The sequence below is a fragment of the Cariama cristata genome, unplaced genomic scaffold, assembly GCF_000690535.1.
Source record: "Cariama cristata isolate BGI_N322 unplaced genomic scaffold, ASM69053v1 scaffold8184, whole genome shotgun sequence".
NCBI classification, from domain to species: Eukaryota; Metazoa; Chordata; class Aves; order Cariamiformes; family Cariamidae; genus Cariama; species Cariama cristata.
Genome location: NW_009611178.1, coordinates 20,780 through 40,249, shown reverse-complemented (window position 1 = coordinate 40,249; position 19,470 = coordinate 20,780). Strand labels below are relative to the sequence as shown.

General features: G+C 35.5%; 1 protein-coding gene across 1 annotated transcript in view; it reads left to right on the top strand.

Moving 5' to 3' along the window:
• Positions 1-7,985: 7,985 nt before the first annotated feature.
• Positions 7,986-19,470, top strand: part of LOC104160079 (importin-7-like) — a gene marked incomplete at its 5' end in the record, with an annotated part of 28,891 nt that continues 17,406 nt past the window's right edge. The window contains 8 exon segments of the mRNA XM_009698139.1: positions 7,986-8,073; positions 9,713-9,866; positions 10,212-10,370; positions 13,152-13,308; positions 14,075-14,164; positions 14,587-14,681; positions 14,781-14,865; positions 19,223-19,357. Coding sequence (XP_009696441.1) covers positions 7,986-8,073; positions 9,713-9,866; positions 10,212-10,370; positions 13,152-13,308; positions 14,075-14,164; positions 14,587-14,681; positions 14,781-14,865; positions 19,223-19,357 — 963 coding nt within the window.

Here is a 19,470-nt window from a genome sequence, read left to right as displayed (position 1 = left end):
GTGAAGGATAAACCTGTGTGGCAGCTCTTGTGATGCCTTCAGTTGGCCTTTTCCACAGATGTTTTTCTTTGTTGGTCTTAAGCAAACTTTAGGCCTCACAAAATAACGTTTAATGCAACAGATGTTCAGCAGAGCTTAGATAAAGGTGGGCCAAATGTTCTGCTGGCAGTAGAGAAACTTTCAAAAACTAAAGATACAGCTTCTCATATTCTAGAAAAGTAATTAAGCTGAATTCCTGCATGCCATTTAGTAAATGAATGGCAAATAAATATTAGGTACATTTCAAATAGATAGCTGCAGAACTACTCAATGTTTAACTGAGGTTTGTATAAAGTAATTGACTCTCTTTGCCATATACTTTGGTAAAAAGTATTTTAGTGTTTCTTATTTAAATCAAAAATGGAAATAATGTAGTTGCCTATAAAGACAGTAATATGTATGAAATCTTAAGCTGGCCCCAAAATGCAAATTTTGATGTTTGATGTATGTCCAGATCTATATATAGTAACTTGCTTGAAATCTATTTTAGCTGTTTTCTGCAGGTATTGAGTTGCTGAGCATGCAGGAAGTTACGTTCTCTGCCAGTTGGGGTCTTCAGCAAATGGCTAACTCTGTTGCCTGAAGGATCATGCTCATGTGCAACTGGCTTTTGTTCACACTTTTGAATCAAAACATCATGGTCTATCATGTACTACACAAGTATTAAATTGGTATCAAATCCAAATACCTGTGCCCCTTTAAAAACACCAGATGTTATTAAACCAGTGTGTAAGAATTTTTTATTGGAAATGTAGCCTTACTGATCTTTCACAGACCTTTTGTGATAAAAATATTTGTTAAACCTAAATCTGCAAGCGCTTGTACATCTATGTAGTTTTAGTCATATGCATGGTCTTGGTTTTGCATAGGTCTACTGAAGTCAGTTATGCATTTGCTTGCAGGATATTGGTCTAAATTTGTTAACTGTTAGGGCAATTGTGTTACCAGTTAATATTTTATTTCAGGTATGGGTGTCTCTCTCTGAAGATGAAATCATACAGCAGTCAATGCTATTCTTGCACATGGTCAGACACACAGAAGTGTTTTTAAAATTTAAGTTTAATAGTTGTCCTTGGTTGACCTTTTAGTTTAATTTGTCTGACATGCCTCTGTTGAGCTGATGAGACTGCTTTTCAGTAAAATGGTCATCTTACCTTATCAGAAAAGAACGTGCTTCAGTCAGTAATTGATATTCCTAATTAATGGGAGAGTTAAGTATCTAGATCTGTCTTCATCATACCCTATCAATCAACAAAGTTTCCACTGACTGGAGAGGGGAACCAGGGTGTATGACTCTTGATTTGTCCAGGCTTTGTTATTTTTCCTTTGACCTTGGCTAAGTCAGGAATTGTTCTATGCTTTATTTCTTCTTTCACTAAGTGTTATTAGGTTATATTGCCTGCACATAAAATGCTGTGAGAACTTTTAGAGTTGAGCTATGCTAAAAAAATGCAGCTTTTTCAGTCTCTTTGGCTGTACTTTCCTCACTGTGAAAATAAGTTACAGGGAATGATACTACTAGGTCTTGTGCCCAACAGCTTCTCATGCAATTTCCAGCTCATGATGTACCCTGAGGTGTTTGCCCATCTTTGTCCCTGTCTTACAGGGGAAAGCAGTGTTTTACAAGGACTTAGAACCAGACTCTTCAAGTAAGCTACTGGAAAGCAGCAAGAAGACGTTGCCTTTTCAAACAGTCTTTGTACTGCGCGTATAAAGTGTTTCCCAGAAATGGTGATGAAAATAGATATTTTTAACTGTGCAGCTATGGAATGACACTCTGAAAATAATACACAGTGTTGTTTCATCTTTTAATATCAACATATTTATAAAGGCGCAGTTGCTAGATAATACTTCACTTGCAGGTTTCTTCTTTGTAATTCCAGGGAATTTATAACTTAACTGTTGTGTATCTGAGATTAACCCCAGTGCGTATGAGCTCTATTAAGACATCTTTTTAGACTAACAACCCAATTTTTGTGTCTGAGAATGTTTAAAAAGAAAAAAAAAGCCCAATCCTCAATAACTCATAATTTTTTTGTTTAGGAAAATGTTGTCCTGCTGCTCTTGAAAAAGGGCCTTTCAGAAGTTATGTTTAAGCTTTTTCATGTTCTAATACAAGTGACAGGGAAAGAAAAAAATTTTTAGCTTGTTGACTAGTCACTATAGCACGCCATCAGTTTAACAGAATGTAGTAGGGCCTAGTTCAGTGTCTTTCGTTGCCTGCTTAGTAGATACAAATGCCAGAATGATGGAATGATTAAATGAAATGATTGGACTCTTAACTACTGGGAGCTTTGGAGTGAAAGGTTGTGAAAGGGGAAGAAGCAAGCTGCTTATTATGCAGTGCCTTTCACCCAGGAATTTCCGGATGCTGAAATGCTATGTTTTGGATACTTTGGGGTAGGTGTTTATAGTGTTATCCCCATCTTTAATCTTTTTTTTTAACCTTTTCTAACATAGTCTTCATGTATAACACCTACGGCTATATATTGTAGTGTGAGTAAGAACAAGAGCAGAGCATGAGTTTCCTGACTGTGATTGTCAGATCACGGGTTCTCTTTTGAAGTTTTTGCTATGACATTTTACCGCAAGTACTTGATTATTTTCACTTCCTTTATTTTCCATCTATATATTTTGGTGTGTGCTAGATGAGGGATGCTTTGGGAAAGGATGGATATATCAAGGCTGGTCCAACACCAGAAATCCCCTTGGGGGCAGTAAGGAACCAAGGGAGCTTTATCTTCCTTGGGAAGAAGTTACATTCTTGATGCATGTCAACCAGTGCAAGGTAAAATCCTAGCAGACAGGGTGACTTGCCACTTTCTCATGACTTAGCAAATAGTTACTGTGTGTGCTTAGCTAGCCTTTGCTAAGGGCACATTCCTTTTTCCTCTGCGAACAGAAGAGCAAATAGGCTTCAGAACTTGCAGACTGTATTCTCATGAAATGAGCGTCAAGGATGTTTGCAAGATCTCATAAGTGTGTATGTTTTTTTTTTTGTGGACCTTAAACTGGATTTATACATACATTGTAGCTGCATAAGAGGTGGCAGAACTAGCTTGCAAGTAACATGAGGTCAGAATGACTTCCACACCTGCTGAGTTCTTAAAAAAAAGAATTGAAAGAGTGCTACAGGGAAGTTTGCTGATTCAGCATGGCCTTACAGTTCCTGACCTTACCTTTCTATAAAAAACCAAACTGTTTCATCTCAGTGTAATGGTTGTGTTCATCTGGTCCTGTTATGATCTAGATTAAAAACTGCATGTAGATTGGTTTTTTTCAAAATTGGAATGACGGACCTGTGGGTTGAATTTGTATTTTTTCAGCTCCTTTAAAAATAAATTTTAGCCTTTATTTAAATGTATGCTACTTTGAATAACTATATAAATAACCTAGGATTCTAGTTAAGCAACATATAGTAAGTATTACCCTTCTGTTTTGCTTTTTTTGGTAACAGTAAAGGAGGTACCTATAGTAGTGTGTCTGTTATGGTATGTTAAATTCTTAATGTCTAAGAAGAATGCATGGGGGTCTTTTTACCTGAGATGAAGCTTCTTGGTTTTATCATTTAGTGACACGCAGGCTTTGTGTGAGATATGAGTAATTCTAGTATTAAAGATGAATGTAACTGACTTTAGTGTGTATCATTACTGGCGAAAAAGTGCTTTTCTGTATCATAATTAACTGCTGATAGTTCATATGCCCTGAACCAGTCTCTTTAATGTTAACTTCAAACTTCATTTATATTTCAGGTTATGTAGCTGGCATGACACTTTTCTCGAAAGTGTGTTTTAGCACATGGCTAACAAACCAACTGTGCTAGGAAAAACTACAGGGAAATATACAAAAAGATTGTATGTTCTGGCACAGTGATTGATATTAACAGACAGTGGTGCAACGTTTGTGGTCTGATAGAATACATTCCTCGGCTAGTGAGGCTGCATAGCAAAGATTGCTCTTGGGAAAAGTCTCTGAATTCTTTGGCTCTTAGACAACAAAGTCATACCAGTGACATGGCATGTTGGAAGATTTCTAAGGGGGAAGCACTTGAGATGAGTTTTGGTTTTGTTTTTTTTGAATGTTGAGTTACATGTTGGGAAACAGACTTTGTCTGTGACAACCTTTTTTTTTCTTTTCTTCAGTTACCATTGTAGTTCTCTAAATTTAGTATTTATTTTAAAAGGGTATTTGTAAACAAGGAACAAGAGAATAAAAGACAAAGTTTTACCGATGTCAAAACTTTAAAGTCACATAAATTGTTTCTGTTTTCCGTGCAGTTTAGAGTATGTGATAGCAACTATTGTGAAATCCTGGTTTTAATTCTTGCATGCTGAAGCTGTGGGACTTCTGTGTTGAATGACACTTCTTGCCAGTGACTTTTGCTGAAGTGGCATCAGTGAATCTGATTCTTCTGGAGACTGGGGCATGCATGGGCCAGCAGAATCCTCTGCATTCAGATAACTCCCTGATAGACCCTTTAATGAGTCTTCATTTGCAGCTCACCTTTTGTATAGCAAAGTATTCTGGCTAATCGCATGCACTAAACCCAAAAGCTAGTATTTGTATAGAATATGTACCTAAAATAGGTGTGTGGTTTTTTGTTTGGTGGTGGGGTTTTTTTTAGCAGTGCTGTCAGTGAAGAGGAACATGATGTCCTGAGAGTCAGCCATCTTTGGAGAGTAAAAGTACTGAAGATTAAAATAGCCAAAATGGATGTGCGTTCAGTATTTTTTAATGCTGTAGATACAAAATCAGCACCTATGTGATGTCTTAAAGTTCAGTTGTTTTTTCTGGGTGCTGGTATATCATTGGATGTTCTTTTTAATAGTAAAGCAAAACAAGGGAGCAAGCGACAGGTTATTGTAGTACCTGGGGTTTTATTTGACCATTCAGTACACACATGCCTTCATGTAGCTGTCCTTATTCCACCACATTTCCGTTTCTCTGGGATCACCGTCCTTTCAGTGGCATGGGAAGGGGAGTCATTGTAAAGAGTTTGGAAGTCTTTAATATTCCATATAAAATGTAGCTCTGTGTGAATTTAGTTATGAACCGAATGGCTTAAGAGGAGGCTTTGTTTGGAAAGTACAAGGTATTTTATTTATGCTACCTTGTATTAAAAGCACAAATTTTCTAGTCTGAGTCTCTGGTTTGAACCACTAAAGGTAATAAAGTAGTTCATCCTTATGGTTGGTTGGTGTCTGATGCTTGAGATGTTAATAAGGATGATACATGTAAGATTTTAAAAGACCAAGATAAGGGTATAGATGTTTTGGTACTATACTTTAAAACTTGTTATAGTTCAAAGAATCCAATGAAAATATATTAATCCCACATACTAATACAATTGACATTTCTAGGGAGCTTCTGTAGCTTGCTATAGGCATAGGCTCAGTCCAGTTGTTTTTAATGAAGAAAAGATTATTTTTTGGTATTTCATTAAATTTCAATGTGTGGCACTTTTGTACACTGCTGTCTGTTTTTTGTTGGTTTTTGCTTTTGAGACACAACATTTTTGTACTCAATTTGTTTTGTTATTCCCATTAGTTCCTTGATAGTTCTTAAGCAATTTCAATAATTTTATTGAAATGGGAAGTTTTTATTGAAAAAATAGTTGTCATCATGAAAAAGGGAAAGTAATCCTTCATTTTTAAAATTACAGGATTAAATACTTTTCAATTTCCAAACATGAAATAAATACATTGCAGATTTTCACTGTTAAAAAGGTAGCTGTTAAGTTTATCATAGTCACTGTGGAAAGACATCAGTTTGTACTTTTTAAGCACATTTTATACAGACTCTAATATGATCTTACTGGTAGGTGAGTTTAAGGTTATTGAAACTGAAAGCTTTCTTCAGCAAGTTCATAACAACACATTTAAGTACAGGACTACTGCTGCTGACATTAATGTTAGGCATATAATTGAATACTGTGCTGAATTACGGTCTAATGTCATTTGGTATGTGCTGCAGGAGAAGTGTGTCTATTAACGTTACCTAAGAAAAGAAGGAACTTAATGGACCAGGAGCTATAGTAGAAATTAATACCAACAAGTAAATTTTTATTTTAAATGTATTTATTCAACCATTACTTGACAGTTGAAAATGAATACTTTTTTTCATTTGAAAGTGTATTCACTTCTTCAGGACTTTGGGGATATCAGAGGGACGTGAGTCAGAAAGATGAGTGCTCATATTGCATTGTCAGTTACTCCCAATTCATCAAAATGCACTCTACAAATAAACATTTCAGTTGGACCAGATGAGAGTGTTGCTTCTGTGGGTTTTCTGTAGCCTGTAGATTTTTAGTGCACAGGATGGGTATGTACAACAATGTTTTAACATTTTGGGGAGTTTATTAAGTTCATCCTTCATTTAAAATCAGGTTCAAATAACAGGAAATATAAGAGAGGTTTGCTAGGGTAAGTTAAAGTTGGAGAGAAGAATCTGGTGCTGTAGGAGTGAGGTGGGCAGTGTTACACACTTAGGAGGAATGTTGAGATCATTTCATACCGTCAAAAGAGCCCTTGGTCCTACTACAAGAATAGAAAGATAATTTCTGATTATTTCTCTTTATGATATTAATTTTCTCTGCTGCAGTAACTAAGGCAATTGTTTGTTTTTTATAAATAGTATAATTTCTATGGTTTTCCAAGTATTAATTTATTTACTTTATGTAGAGAGTAATAAACTGAGTAACAAGTAGGTAAGAGGGGTTTTCCTAAGAGTGTAGCAGGTTAAGTTATGTAGATCTATGCAGTTGTATTTGATAGAAGTGCTGCAAAGAATGTATGAAACAATATTGATGTGTAAGTGAAAATAAAGGAGAAATTTATCTTGGCAGTTTGAATTGTGGAGTAGTTAAGTTAGAAGGGACCTCTGCAGATCATCTGGTCCAGCCCCCTGAAGCAAAGCTGTTTCAGAGTTAGATGAGGTAGATCAGGACTTGTCCAATTGAGTTCTGAATATCTCAAAGGATGAGGTCCCACACCCTCTGTGGACAGTATGTTCCAGACCTTGGCTGCCCTTGTGATTTTTTTTTTTCCTTTTGTAAAATAGGAATTTCACTGCAGTTCATGTCCATTGACTCTTGACCTTGAGGAAAATTATGTTGTTTTCCAGTTATAAGAAGTAGAGTTAGTTTTTAAGGATTACAATTCAATTTTCCCAGCAAAATTAATTTTATGGCTTGAGTTTGCGATGCTTAGGAAAGGTGGGTGAAGGGTGCAATAGTAATGTTAAGGTTAGTTTCCTTGTATTGAAAATACAATCTAGTGTTTAGTGTACCAGTAACATTTCTCATTATTGTAAGAAAAAACACGTTTTGTTTTCTTTCTAACGGAACTCTTGCAAATTCTTTCAAAGTTGTTATTCTGCGGATGTCATTCCATTTAAGTCTCCATAATGTTGCTTTGCTGTTGTATACTTATGCTGACAGTTGCTGCAGTAGTGCATAAACGGTCACTTGAAGCTGTTTTTTCAGAAAGATGAACTATGAGTTGGACAGACTTGCTTAAGGCTGGGCTTACTTTTAAAACACAGTTGCCATCAGTTTCTTAGGTCATTATATAATTAATTCATACCTTGTTTAAGGTCGCTGTAAACCTGCTGCACTTGGGTTTTTCTGGCTATTTAGATATTCTTTCAAGTAAGTATTTGTCCTGAATGAAGAACATGTTTGATGGCTCTGAAAGGCTGTTTCCTGAAGCCTCTTTAATGATTTCTTCAACTCTACCTTAAACTGTAGGGGTTTTTCTTCAATGCTGTCTTTCAGAATAGAGCGAGCATGAACACTTTGGTTGATTAGCTGACTGTTGTGAAACTGTCTGAATTGCTGGTATTCTATTGATTGTTTTACGTCATTATAAAGATATTGTAAAACTTAATGGGAATATTCTAAAACTTAACAAACTATGACTAAATAATCTTTTTTTTTTTTTTCCCCTCTACAGGCTCATAAGTCAGTGAACTTTGTTTCAACTCTGCTTCAGATCACTATGTCTGAGCAACTGGATTTACCAGTGAGACAGGCAGGCAAGTTTTCAAATCTTTTTTCATTGTATCTGCTCTAATGGTGCATACACACAAATACATAGGCAGATACTGTTAAAGAATTCGAGTGATTTTAATCTCAAATACTCACAAGTCACTCGAATTGCAGTCACCATGAGCTATATCTGGCACCGTACACTGAATAGGGAAGACAGAAAGAAAAGATGTCTGGCTCTTCAGTGATTGCTCCCCTTCAGTGAATAATGGTCTTTGGGGAAACAGAATGGTTTATGATGCTAGTACACTTGGTCCAAGGAGGTAATTTAACCTTGTGCTAGTAATGCTAATGTTTCTAAACATTTTAAGTAGAAGAAAACAAATTGTGTATTTTGGAACCCTGCTGATTTGCACATGAGCCATCAAATAGCATTGGATATGGAATATTAGCAGCTCCGAACATCACCTTAAAGCAGCTATGATTACTTGATAGAGGTTTCTAATATGATACTTCAGTGGTTTTTCTGACAGTTCAGCAAGTGTGATCTTGACCAGTGTTTTGGATCTTCCACATAGTAGACTATTCTGAGTTGTAACATAAGTCTTAACTTGCAATTTTATCTTATTACTTGGGGTACCATTCAGATGATGACTCAAAGTTGCTACTTAACATGTATAACATGCAAAAAAAAAAAGGAGGAGGTTTGTAAACAACCTCTGAAAATTCACCCTCGGTGTAAGCCAATTAAAAACCAAAGCAGCCTGTAGAGAGTGGAGGCAACTTATACAATGCATAGCTTACAGACAGTGTGTGTTTTGCAAAGCAATTAATGGCATGATGCATCCCACCGAGGACAGACTGAAGTCTGCATCACTTCAGTCTTATAATAGCACATATCTACTGAGTATTTCTTACTTTTGCAGACCTTTTCAGAAACCCTTTGGTTTCTGAATCTTCAGAATGTGCATATGAAATTTAGGAAGAGAAGTTGCTTTATGAATTTGTACATAGAATTAGATTAATAGTAACTTTATCATTGGTTTGTCATTTGAGATTTCCTGTTGCATTTTCTAAGTCCTTTTCTTTCCAAGTGCTGTAATCTACATTCTGCCACATAAGCAGTTTGGATTTGGTTGTCAAATGGTAAATGGAGGCATTTGTGCCAGCAGCCTGATGGCTACAAAGTGCTGTGGCCCATAACCTTGGTATAAAGGACCTCTGTTTCTCTTTAGCATTCACTCCTGTATCACAAACTTAATTAGATTTTTTTTTTTCCTTGCAAAGGATGTTTTAGGTAGTCATTAGTATTGATTAGCTTTGTTTTAATGAAAATACTGAGAAAATAATTATAAAGGATTTTTCAGAAGTGTGTTGCTAAAATGTTCCACAGCTATTTATCTGCAGCACAGATAAAAGCCATATGTTTAGTCTTTTTATATGAAAACACATTCTTTACAGAACTAAAAATACAGACGTCACAATAAATGGGTAAAAGAGTATAAACATAGCAAATTATTGGGTTAATAATTTGCATGGTTTATGTATTTTGAGTCTCCTCCTCAGAAATGGCCAATGAATTAGTCATTTCAGTCAGTTTTGTTCTAAAATAGATTTGTTTGCAAAATGTATGTTTGTTTTGTACTTTGAATGGCTATCAGCTGATTTGCCACATTTGTCTCACAGGGGTTATCTACTTGAAAAATATGATAACCCAGTATTGGCCAGATCGTGAAACTGCACCAGGAGAGATTCCACCTTACTCCATCCCAGAAGAAGATAGACACTGTATTCGAGAAAATATTGTAGAAGCCATTATTCACTCTCCTGAGCTCATTAGGTATGCAGTTTAAACCTGTTTATGAACTGGCTGTTGTTTCTGACTGTTGGGTTTGGATTTTTTTTTTCATAACTAAGATCACCTGTGTGCTAAGCGTCATTGTCATACACTGTGTATCCTAAGCATAGAATTAATGTACATAGAAAAACTTTTCAGCTTGTGCAGCATGTAGAAATTTGAAGTTCCTCAAATGGAGAATATTAAGCAGAAAGACCGGAACCTAAACCTTCTGAACAAAACTTGAAATCAGTCTAAGTGTGGGCAATATCAGCTGGTTCAACACCACGAGAATATTAAATAAGTTACTACTATTATGTTAATAATCGTTGTGCATTTGATTTCTAGAGTACAGCTTACTACTTGCATTCACCATATTATCAAGCATGATTATCCTAGTCGCTGGACTGCAGTTGTGGAGAAAATTGGATTTTATCTTCAGTCTGACAACAGTGCTTGTTGGCTTGGAATTCTTCTTTGTCTTTATCAACTTGTGAAAAACTACGAGTAAGTTTTTTCTACCATATAAAACAGCAGAATTAATATATTTGTGTATATTTTTTGTATTCTATATGTATATTGTAACCATGTAGAATTGTGTGTGGGATTGCACAAAGGTGATAGAAATCTAATTTTAGAAAATATTCTTGAATACTCACTATGCAGATGTTGGCTCCTATATATCTTCCACTAAGAAATTACAGAAAAACTGCCTTCATTAAATGTTTAAGATCAGAAAAAAGAGGGTGTTTTAAAGCCTTAATTTGGTAGTTGTTTTTTATGGATTTATAGCAGTAAGAAAGTCTGCTCAAAATCATGACTTTGGCAGGAAATGGTTATTTATTTAAAACAAGTTTAGACTCTTAAACAGTTTGTACTCTGGGTATCAGGGACAGTAAACATATAAAGGTTTCAAAGTGTGAAATCTTGAATATTACGAAGTTAAGAATTAGTTGGCTGACTTTGGTATGATCATGTTGATAGCCTCGTCTAACCCATCATAGGAAATCTTTATCAAAGCCCACTGTTCTCCTATACGCAAGGCATTGGGCTAGGATATAGGTGAATGTTCTTTGCTCTGTATCTGGTATTATGCTCTGAGCTTTAAAGTTGAAGTTGCACTTTGAAAAGTTATGTGGAGCTTAGGTGTTGCTGCTGCTGGCATGTAGGAAGCTCATTTGACCTGAATCAGAGAAAAGAACAGTCCTGGAGTCAGGGAATTGTAGTAGTGGAACTGATGGAATCCACAACTTACTCTTTCAAAGGACTGTCATGCATAATGTTTTTGATTCAGGTACTTGATTTAAAATGTTGCATTGAAAAATTTCACTTTCTAATTCCCATGAATTTATGTAAATTAGTGTCAAACAGGTGAATATCAATTTTTCAAAAATCCTTTTTTACAGGAATGCTATAAAGACCTTTGTAATCCCATGTTGGAGTTTTTTCGGTGGGTGAAAATTGCAAGTCCTGTTAGGAAAAGAAAATAAACTGATTTCTCACTTGATTTCCAATTTAAATGTCTTTAACCAAATATAGAGCAGAGATCTGTGAGATATAAAACAAGAAGTGTTCACTGGTGTAGTGTATTATGGTTATAGTAACCCTTGTTTAGGGAAGAATTTTGATATGAGCACAGTCATTGCGTGACAGGTGTGTTCATAATCTTAGTTGATCAAAAACTTTACCTGAGGTCAGCAACTGCTCCTACTTGTTTAGCTTTCCAGTGAAGTCAACAAGGGTCATTTTCACAAGTCATGTAGGAATATGCCCATTTCATTGCATAACAATATGGGTGCAAGCAGGTCTCTAAAATTTGTTAAATAACTTATGTCAGTCTTTTGGGAGAAAATCTTCATAGTATTGACTGATCAAGTTTTTACTGCTTGAGTTGTAGGAATACTTAGCTATTGAATTTTTTTTTTCATAATGTGGAAGGTAAATAGCTTGGAGCTTTTCAAAATTATTTTTCTCCAAATCCAACCAGCAAGATCAAATGACTGCTCTTTGCACAGTCATTTTTTCTGGTCCTTTTCAATTGTGTGTTTTTGTGGAAATTAGAAACTGAGTTTTCCTGAGCAACATTTAATCCTTATATTTAGGTTTCTATTTCAGAGAATACATGGAAACTATATTATTGAACAGGATTTTGGAGCTCAGTGTTCTGTAGTAGTTTTTACAGAACATACCATCTGGTAGCAGATTGAGTAGACTTTATATTGTATTTCTGCAAATTGGCAGTGTTTAAGAGGCTGAGCATTGATATTTATTACGGGTGAAAAGTCTACCAAAAATGTATTAAAAACCAAATCAAAACCCAGTCTCCCAACCCAAAATCTCCCACAAGAGTCCCAAGTGTATTATAGAATTAATTGCTTCATCAAAAAATAAAGCTGTACGGTCTTAAAGTGGTATTTTACTTTGTTCTCATTGTCATCACCAGTATGGGCAAGATCCTATTCTGCGGTCATAACTCTTGAGCAAATAAGGACTTTCTTCTTTGTAAGTTGAAAGTTGGGGGGGAGATTTCAAAATGCGGCTTCATTTCCTTTCTGGAATTTTGAAATGTTTTGAGAAAGAAAATGGAGCCTTGTTTTCAGCATAGGCAAACTGGTGGACTGTCACCAGCATGGGAAGGTCTGAGGCACTATTTCAAGGGGGATTGCAATCGAAGCCTGCACAAGAGTGCGCCACATAGCCTTGAAGCTTACATTCTCTATCAAATTGTTAGATTTGGGCAAATTAAATGCTAAGATGTGGGAGACCTCAATGGTAAACTGTGAGAGACTTCACAGTTTACTTTCTTCAATGTCAGTGACATAATCTAGCTTCTGGAAATATTTTGATAAATTGTGAACTCATAAATGTCCTTCTGGAATTTTACTGACTAGCCCAGCATCTGCCATTCTTGGCAATAAACGCATACCTTTTACTTGCAGTTTTTGTAGTACTCTGATTGCGTTTTGCTGTAGTAATGGTGTGACTGAACTTGGTGGTAGTATTCAAAGTGAGTAAGTTGGCAGGAGTGCATTACCAGCAGAAAACTCATGTGGATATATAGTGGAGCAATGGACGCTCAGCGGTTTTCTAACTTGCCTTTTAACTGTGATGTTGTCTGGCTATAGCTTTATTTCAAATTCTGTAACAAGAAATGGCTATGTTTTTTTTAATTGTATGTTGTTATGAACTGTAATATAACCTACTTGTGTCTATGCTGGGGAAAGGTGGACTTTTAAGATTCAAAAGATACCTGAAGGATTTACAAAACTGGTTTGTTCTTATCTAAAGGTACAAGAAACCAGAGGAGCGGAGTCCTTTGATAGCTGCAATGCAACATTTTCTACCAGTTCTGAAGGATAGTTTTATTCAGCTCTTGAGTGATCCGTCTGATCAGTCTGTCCTCATCCAGAAACAGATCTTCAAAATATTTTATGCCCTTGTCCAGGTAAAAAAAAAAAAAAGAAAAGAATATGGTTTTCAAATTGCTTTATAATAAATTTATTTTGCCTTTTTTTTATTAAGTACACATTACCTTTGGAGTTGATAAATCAGCAAAAGGTGACTGAATGGATAAACTTTGTATATACTTGACCTGTAATTTAATTTAAAGCATTATGCTTTTCCTTAAAATAAATAGTAAATGACAAAAATATTAACAATAGTAGATTAAATCTGAATCATTTCCACTACTGCTCAACTGTAGTATGAATCACAGGTTTTTGGTATGCTTGATTGTGCTGTACTTCTACTTTTGTACAGTGCTGTTCCTGGTTGGCATTAGATAGAACTTACGCATGCCATCCTCTAAGGTAGTGTGTGCTAGAAAACCGATTAGAAAATCAGTTTTCTAATGACAGATTGTAGAGGCGAGCCTGCTTAGAGTTACCAGTGTAAATGCAGCAGTTTGGAATTAAACTGTTAATATGCTGTTAATTGCTTCAGAAATTAGTGTAACATTCATTTAAGTAGCATCTTAGCATTGCATAAGCAGAATGAATTGGAATAAAGATGTCTATTACCTTTGAGGATATTGAGCATGTAGACTAGGTTGTGTTAAGTTCTTTAGCCTGCTTTTCAGAGTCATTTGCTAATTTTTCATGGTAGCTAAGTGTAGACAAAGATTTGAAAGCACTAAAATTTAAACTGTGAAAGTAACATTATTTTCAAATTGCTTTACAATAAATTTATTTTGCCTTTTTTTTTTAAATAAGTACACATTACCTTTGGAGTTGATAAATCAGCAAAATCTGACTGAATGGATAGAAATCCTGAAGACGGTTGTCGATAGGGATGTACCAGCTGTAAGTGGATTTTGGCTATTAATGTCTTTAGGCTTAAATATTTTTCATTCATGAGAATGTTATAGATTTAACTTTTTATGTCTGCATTCTTTTTTCTCAATAGATGCCAAGAAAATAGATTTTTAAGCTAAATAGGGTGTTTTAAACAGACTAGAAAAATTTTGAAAATATATAGATTGTACGGGAGTTCTGTTTTCAAATTTGTAGCCCAACTTATTTTGACTTCTTGTTTCAAGAATTTGACCATTTATGCAGCATGTATAATAGGATTTATTTTATGCTGTACTTCATACTAGTATTAAGCTAGAAGTGCAAATGACAGGGTAAAAGCAAAATACGCTATATAGTTGTTCAAAATGCATATAATTTGAACTCCTTGTGAATAGTTGGTAAATAATATTATTTTTTTTTGTCCCCTAAAGGAAACCCTTCAGGTTGATGAAGATGATCGACCTGAGTTGCCTTGGTGGAAATGCAAGAAGTGGGCTTTGCATATCTTAGCTAGACTTTTTGAGAGGTATTTTTTCTTCTATTATTATTTTTTAAAAACCCAAACAAATATTCAAGTCAGTAGTATTGCTGCACTCTGAATTTGCATACTTGCTTCTAATTCTAGGTATGGAAGCCCTGGTAATGTTTCCAAGGAGTACAATGAGTTTGCTGAAGTGTTCCTAAAGGCATTCGCTGTTGGTGTTCAACAAGTAAGAAACACTTAATGTGGGGGGTGTTAGGATAAGTTTAGAGTTAGTAGTGATGTCTTATTTCATTATTTTCTGAAAAGGCTTCTTGCTCTTCTTCACAATTGTTTTTTTTTTAAGCACATTGGTATGGAAAGCACTGATGTCTCTGGGTTAAAAGAAAAGAATGATTAAAAAAATTACTAATTTGCTACATAGGACAATCCACTGAAAATAGTCTATGCAGCTTTGATAATCTGTAAATAGAGTAAATGCTCTGATATAACAAGGCTTTAGATGAGTTTCAGATAAATGTTATCAATTTTTCTCTTTCTGGAAGAGAGAGGAATAATATTTATGTGGTGTAGTTGACCTTCTTACGTACCCTTTTAACTCTGATGATGTAGTTCTTCTTTGACTCAAAATCAGTAAACACTAAGCTTTCTAGCCTTCTGCAAAAGCCTAATCAAGCAGAGGCTGGCTTACAAACAGGTAAGTCTGATGATCACTTTACACTCATCTCCCTGTCTGGGGGTTGCCACTTCTGCAGGATCTGTTATACACAAAGCATCTTCTGGACTACAGCAGTTTCTAACCTGATGTATTAATGTTATGCCAAACTATCCTTGATTTACCTTTATTGGAGTAACTTCATGAGTCAGATAGTCCTACCACATGGCAGCAACCTGCAGGTTTTCCTGAAAGCACAGGATGGATTGGTGGGGGAGGAATTGTCATCTGCCTCTTATAGTGCTTGTGTTTAAAGTCAGTAATTGTAATTTTTTGAACTAGCAAGAAAATTCCCATGAATATTGAGAAATTTTTTGATCTGATGCTCAGCTCCTGGCTGTACCGCTGACTTCTGTTCTTTTGAAACAAGTTTGTTTATAAAAAAACTTCAAGTAGTTCTGGTAAAATTTCCTTGTATTAGCTCATAAATCTGTTTATACTAAGGTGAATAGGTTGTAAATGTAGATAGACAATTTATGAAAATCTCAGGGAGCGGAATGTTTTCTTCAAAGCCTTTATTTTAATCAGGAGAAGAACATTTCTTAGTTCAGTTTCAGTTTTCTTAGTTTTCATTCCTAATGAAATTACAATGAATTACAGGACTTTAAAGATGAAAAGTAGGGAGAGTATCTCCTAAACACGTGTGTTGAAGTCATCCAAAATACTGAAAAGGAAAAGAACGTTTACCACATTGAGTGTTAGGAAATATATCCCAACATTCTACTCGGACAAGTGGAGTCACTGTCACCTCTGAGGTGCTCATCTGTCACCTGTAGATGACATCAGACAGATAATTATTACATGTTCTTTAAGACCTTATTGTTTGCTTTGCACTTCCAAGATAAAATGAAGTTTGACAGAAGACTATATGGGCAAAAGAAGTCTTTGAAAAGATAAATTTAAACAGTTCAACAAAACTTCATGTTTTTTCTTTACATTTTCTTTGAATCAAATGTGATCCTTACTGTTAATTGTGTCTAGGAAACACCAAGAACTCAAGTCTTTGAAGAAGATTGCTAAAAAGCAAGACTTTAAAGTGCTTACAGTTTCTTCCTATATAATAATGTAACTTTTTTAGAAATGCGGATTATTTTTAAGGTGCTGTCCTCTATTTCTATGCAGAAGATAAATCTTGGATGTACACTCAAGAAATTGCATCCTTCAGATAAGTGTTATGGAAGATTTTTTAACAGGATGTATTTTTTCAGAAAAATTGGAAATTATGAAATACTGAAGAATACAAATTCTGATAGTATGCTTCACTGAGTTCTCTACTCTCCAAAGTGTACACGGCCTTTTAGAAACAGACTAATAGATAAATACATGGTTTGGGATTACAAGTTGTTCAGGTATAAACTTGAAACATACTGCTAATATTATTCTCATAATGCATTCTCATTGATTATTTTTTTATCTACTCTATATCTTTTTGTCATGTGCATGTCACACACACACCACCACCCCCACCTCAGCCCCTCAGAAAAAATAATCCAGTACATTCAGCATTAGTTCTAGCTAAACTTTCTTAAGCTTAGCCAAAATAGGCTGAGCTACCTAGCTGGAATACCTTGATTCTTATCCCTTGTGTTAGTAGCTGTTTTGCTCAAGACATTTCTCATCTTGAAAGACCTGATGAGCCAGAACTAAGCCCTGGGTGAACACTACTGCCTGGTTGTTCCTTGGCACAGTTGCAGAATTTTCTTTAGTTGCTCTGGAACTTCTATCCCACATCCTGCTCTTCCTCACTGCAATTCTTAAACGTTTTGTTAATCTTTTAAATTTATTTACTTATTGCATCTGAATCATGAAACCGCTTAGATTTGTGAAAGGGAGGACTAAAATGCTTGTCTGAAGTAGCGTGGCCTGCAAAGACCATTTGTTAGGTCTCAGTTTTGTCCTCATTTCCAAAGAGTATTCACCATCTGTTCATTAATTATTGATGAATTTAGGCTTTTCTGTGTGCCGTCCTGTTACATTGGAGAATATCTCTCTCAAAAAAAAAAAAACCCCACCAACTTCATATCCTTCTAAAATTCAAATATACCAGCAAACTGGACCTTCTTATATAAGCTTTTCCACAAAGAAGATTGCATTACTTTATGTTAAGTTTGAGTTTGCTGAAGACCCAGGATTACTACTTTTGCCTAGATCAAAGAACCCCTAATTTATATTTTTTTTAAATCTTTCCTGAGCTGCCACCATGGTGTGACTTAGGCCATGGAACCTGTCTCAGATCCACGCATTATAAAAGTTCAGTATATGATGTTAATACAGTGATGGTGATTTCTTTGTTGCTTGTGTTGAAATTTATAAAGGAAGCCATTCACATAGAATGTCATGTCGTTTTCTGTGGAAACCCACGAGAAATCCTAGTCTTCATTAGTTTCCCAGTTACTTCTGGAGAGATTGTATTTAAGGCATACCATCAAGGAAGTAAAAAAATGTTGCAGAGTTGTTTGTGTTTAATCAATTTTGTTACCAGTTTGTTAGACTATTTTTAATGATTAACATTCTTCTTAATTGTTCTAACTTCAAGAAGCATGTTAGTCTTACCATGTACTCACGTTTTACTGATTTTGGAAGTTACAGACATCTGTCACTTAAGGTATTGTTTTTGCAGAGAATAATTTTCTCTTTTAATTAGTTCAGAAGAGACTAAAGAGGAATTTTGACATATGTATTCTTTGATAATCCTCGAAACAGCTGCAAGTCTGAACATTTGCTCTCTTTTCCTTTCCTATCCTAAGCCAATATCTAATGCCACCAAAACCTTGCACTCAGGTGAGGGTAACAACCAGTAATTTATTTCTTAAGTCCAGGAGGCTTTTAAACATGAGCAGTTAAACTTTGAGGACTGATAATGCATCTAGAGCATAAAACCGTTTGTAAAACTATGAATTTCATGGTGAATGAATGCATCCTCTTTAAACTCAAGCGTGAGGCATCTCCTTTGGGAGAAATGCTTCAGTGCTTGTGTAATAAATGTTATCAATAGAATTACTTTTCAAAATAATGAATCTCATTTTCCCAAAATGTTTTCTTGGTGATTACAGATTGATAGATATCTTTTCAGTTCCTTCACTTTTGGATTGTTTTTTTTGAACATTGATGTGTTATGTGAACAATTAAATGAAACCCGGGAAATGGGATTTGTCATTTCTCTCCAGTTGCTGCTGCTGCTCTTGAAGGTGCAGCATTGCCATTGACCTGAATTGGGCTACAAGGAAACTCCCTTGCATTATCAATACCAAACTTTCCAGTGAGCTGGAATGCAATTACTAGTAATGGTCCCATGTCCATTTTATGTCCTTAGTCGTGGAGAGCCATGGGCTTTAACAAACATAAATCCTTGTGAATAATTCTGAATGCCACATCAGAGGAATTGAGGCTGGAAAGCCAAGGGGAGAGACTGGTTCATCATTCTTCACACACATGCATTCTTTGCTGTAAGGCTGCACATAGGCAAGAATCGATAGACTGCGTGATTGTAGAGTATTTTACCAATCCAGTGTTTGGGCATGAATTTCTGCCCCCAAAGAGTGGCAAGATGGAATAATAAACCTCAGAGGGAAAGGTCCCCTGGACTATGTTGGTGATGAATTAGCACGTATGTTTTGTCTTATTGAAGGATTGTATTTTAAAAAGATGTGCGTTGTGCGTCACCTGATATGAGCTGCAAATTGCCTTATAAAATTAATAATGACATTTGGTAGAAGGATTAGTCAGTACCCATTTTACCCTAATGAATAAATAGGGGGTTTTTGTTGGATTTAGAGTGGTTCTTATGTAGTATTGTGAGGGAGGGTAGAATTCTTCTGGTTAAAATGGTCTGTGCTCAGTATAAGCTGTTGATGAGATCTGATTTTTCTAGGTGTTGCTGAAGGTGTTGTATCAATACAAGGAAAAGCAGTACATGGCTCCTAGAGTTCTGCAGCAAACACTGAATTACATCAATCAAGGAGTGTCACATGCAGTTACCTGGAAGAATCTGAAACCTCATATTCAAGTAAACCATTTTTGGGGTTTAATACTTAGATGACTCAGTAGTATATTAGTCAGTCTGTTAGACAGTGTTTCTGCCCTTGCTAGAATTCAAGTTTTAGGGACCTCTGTTATAAA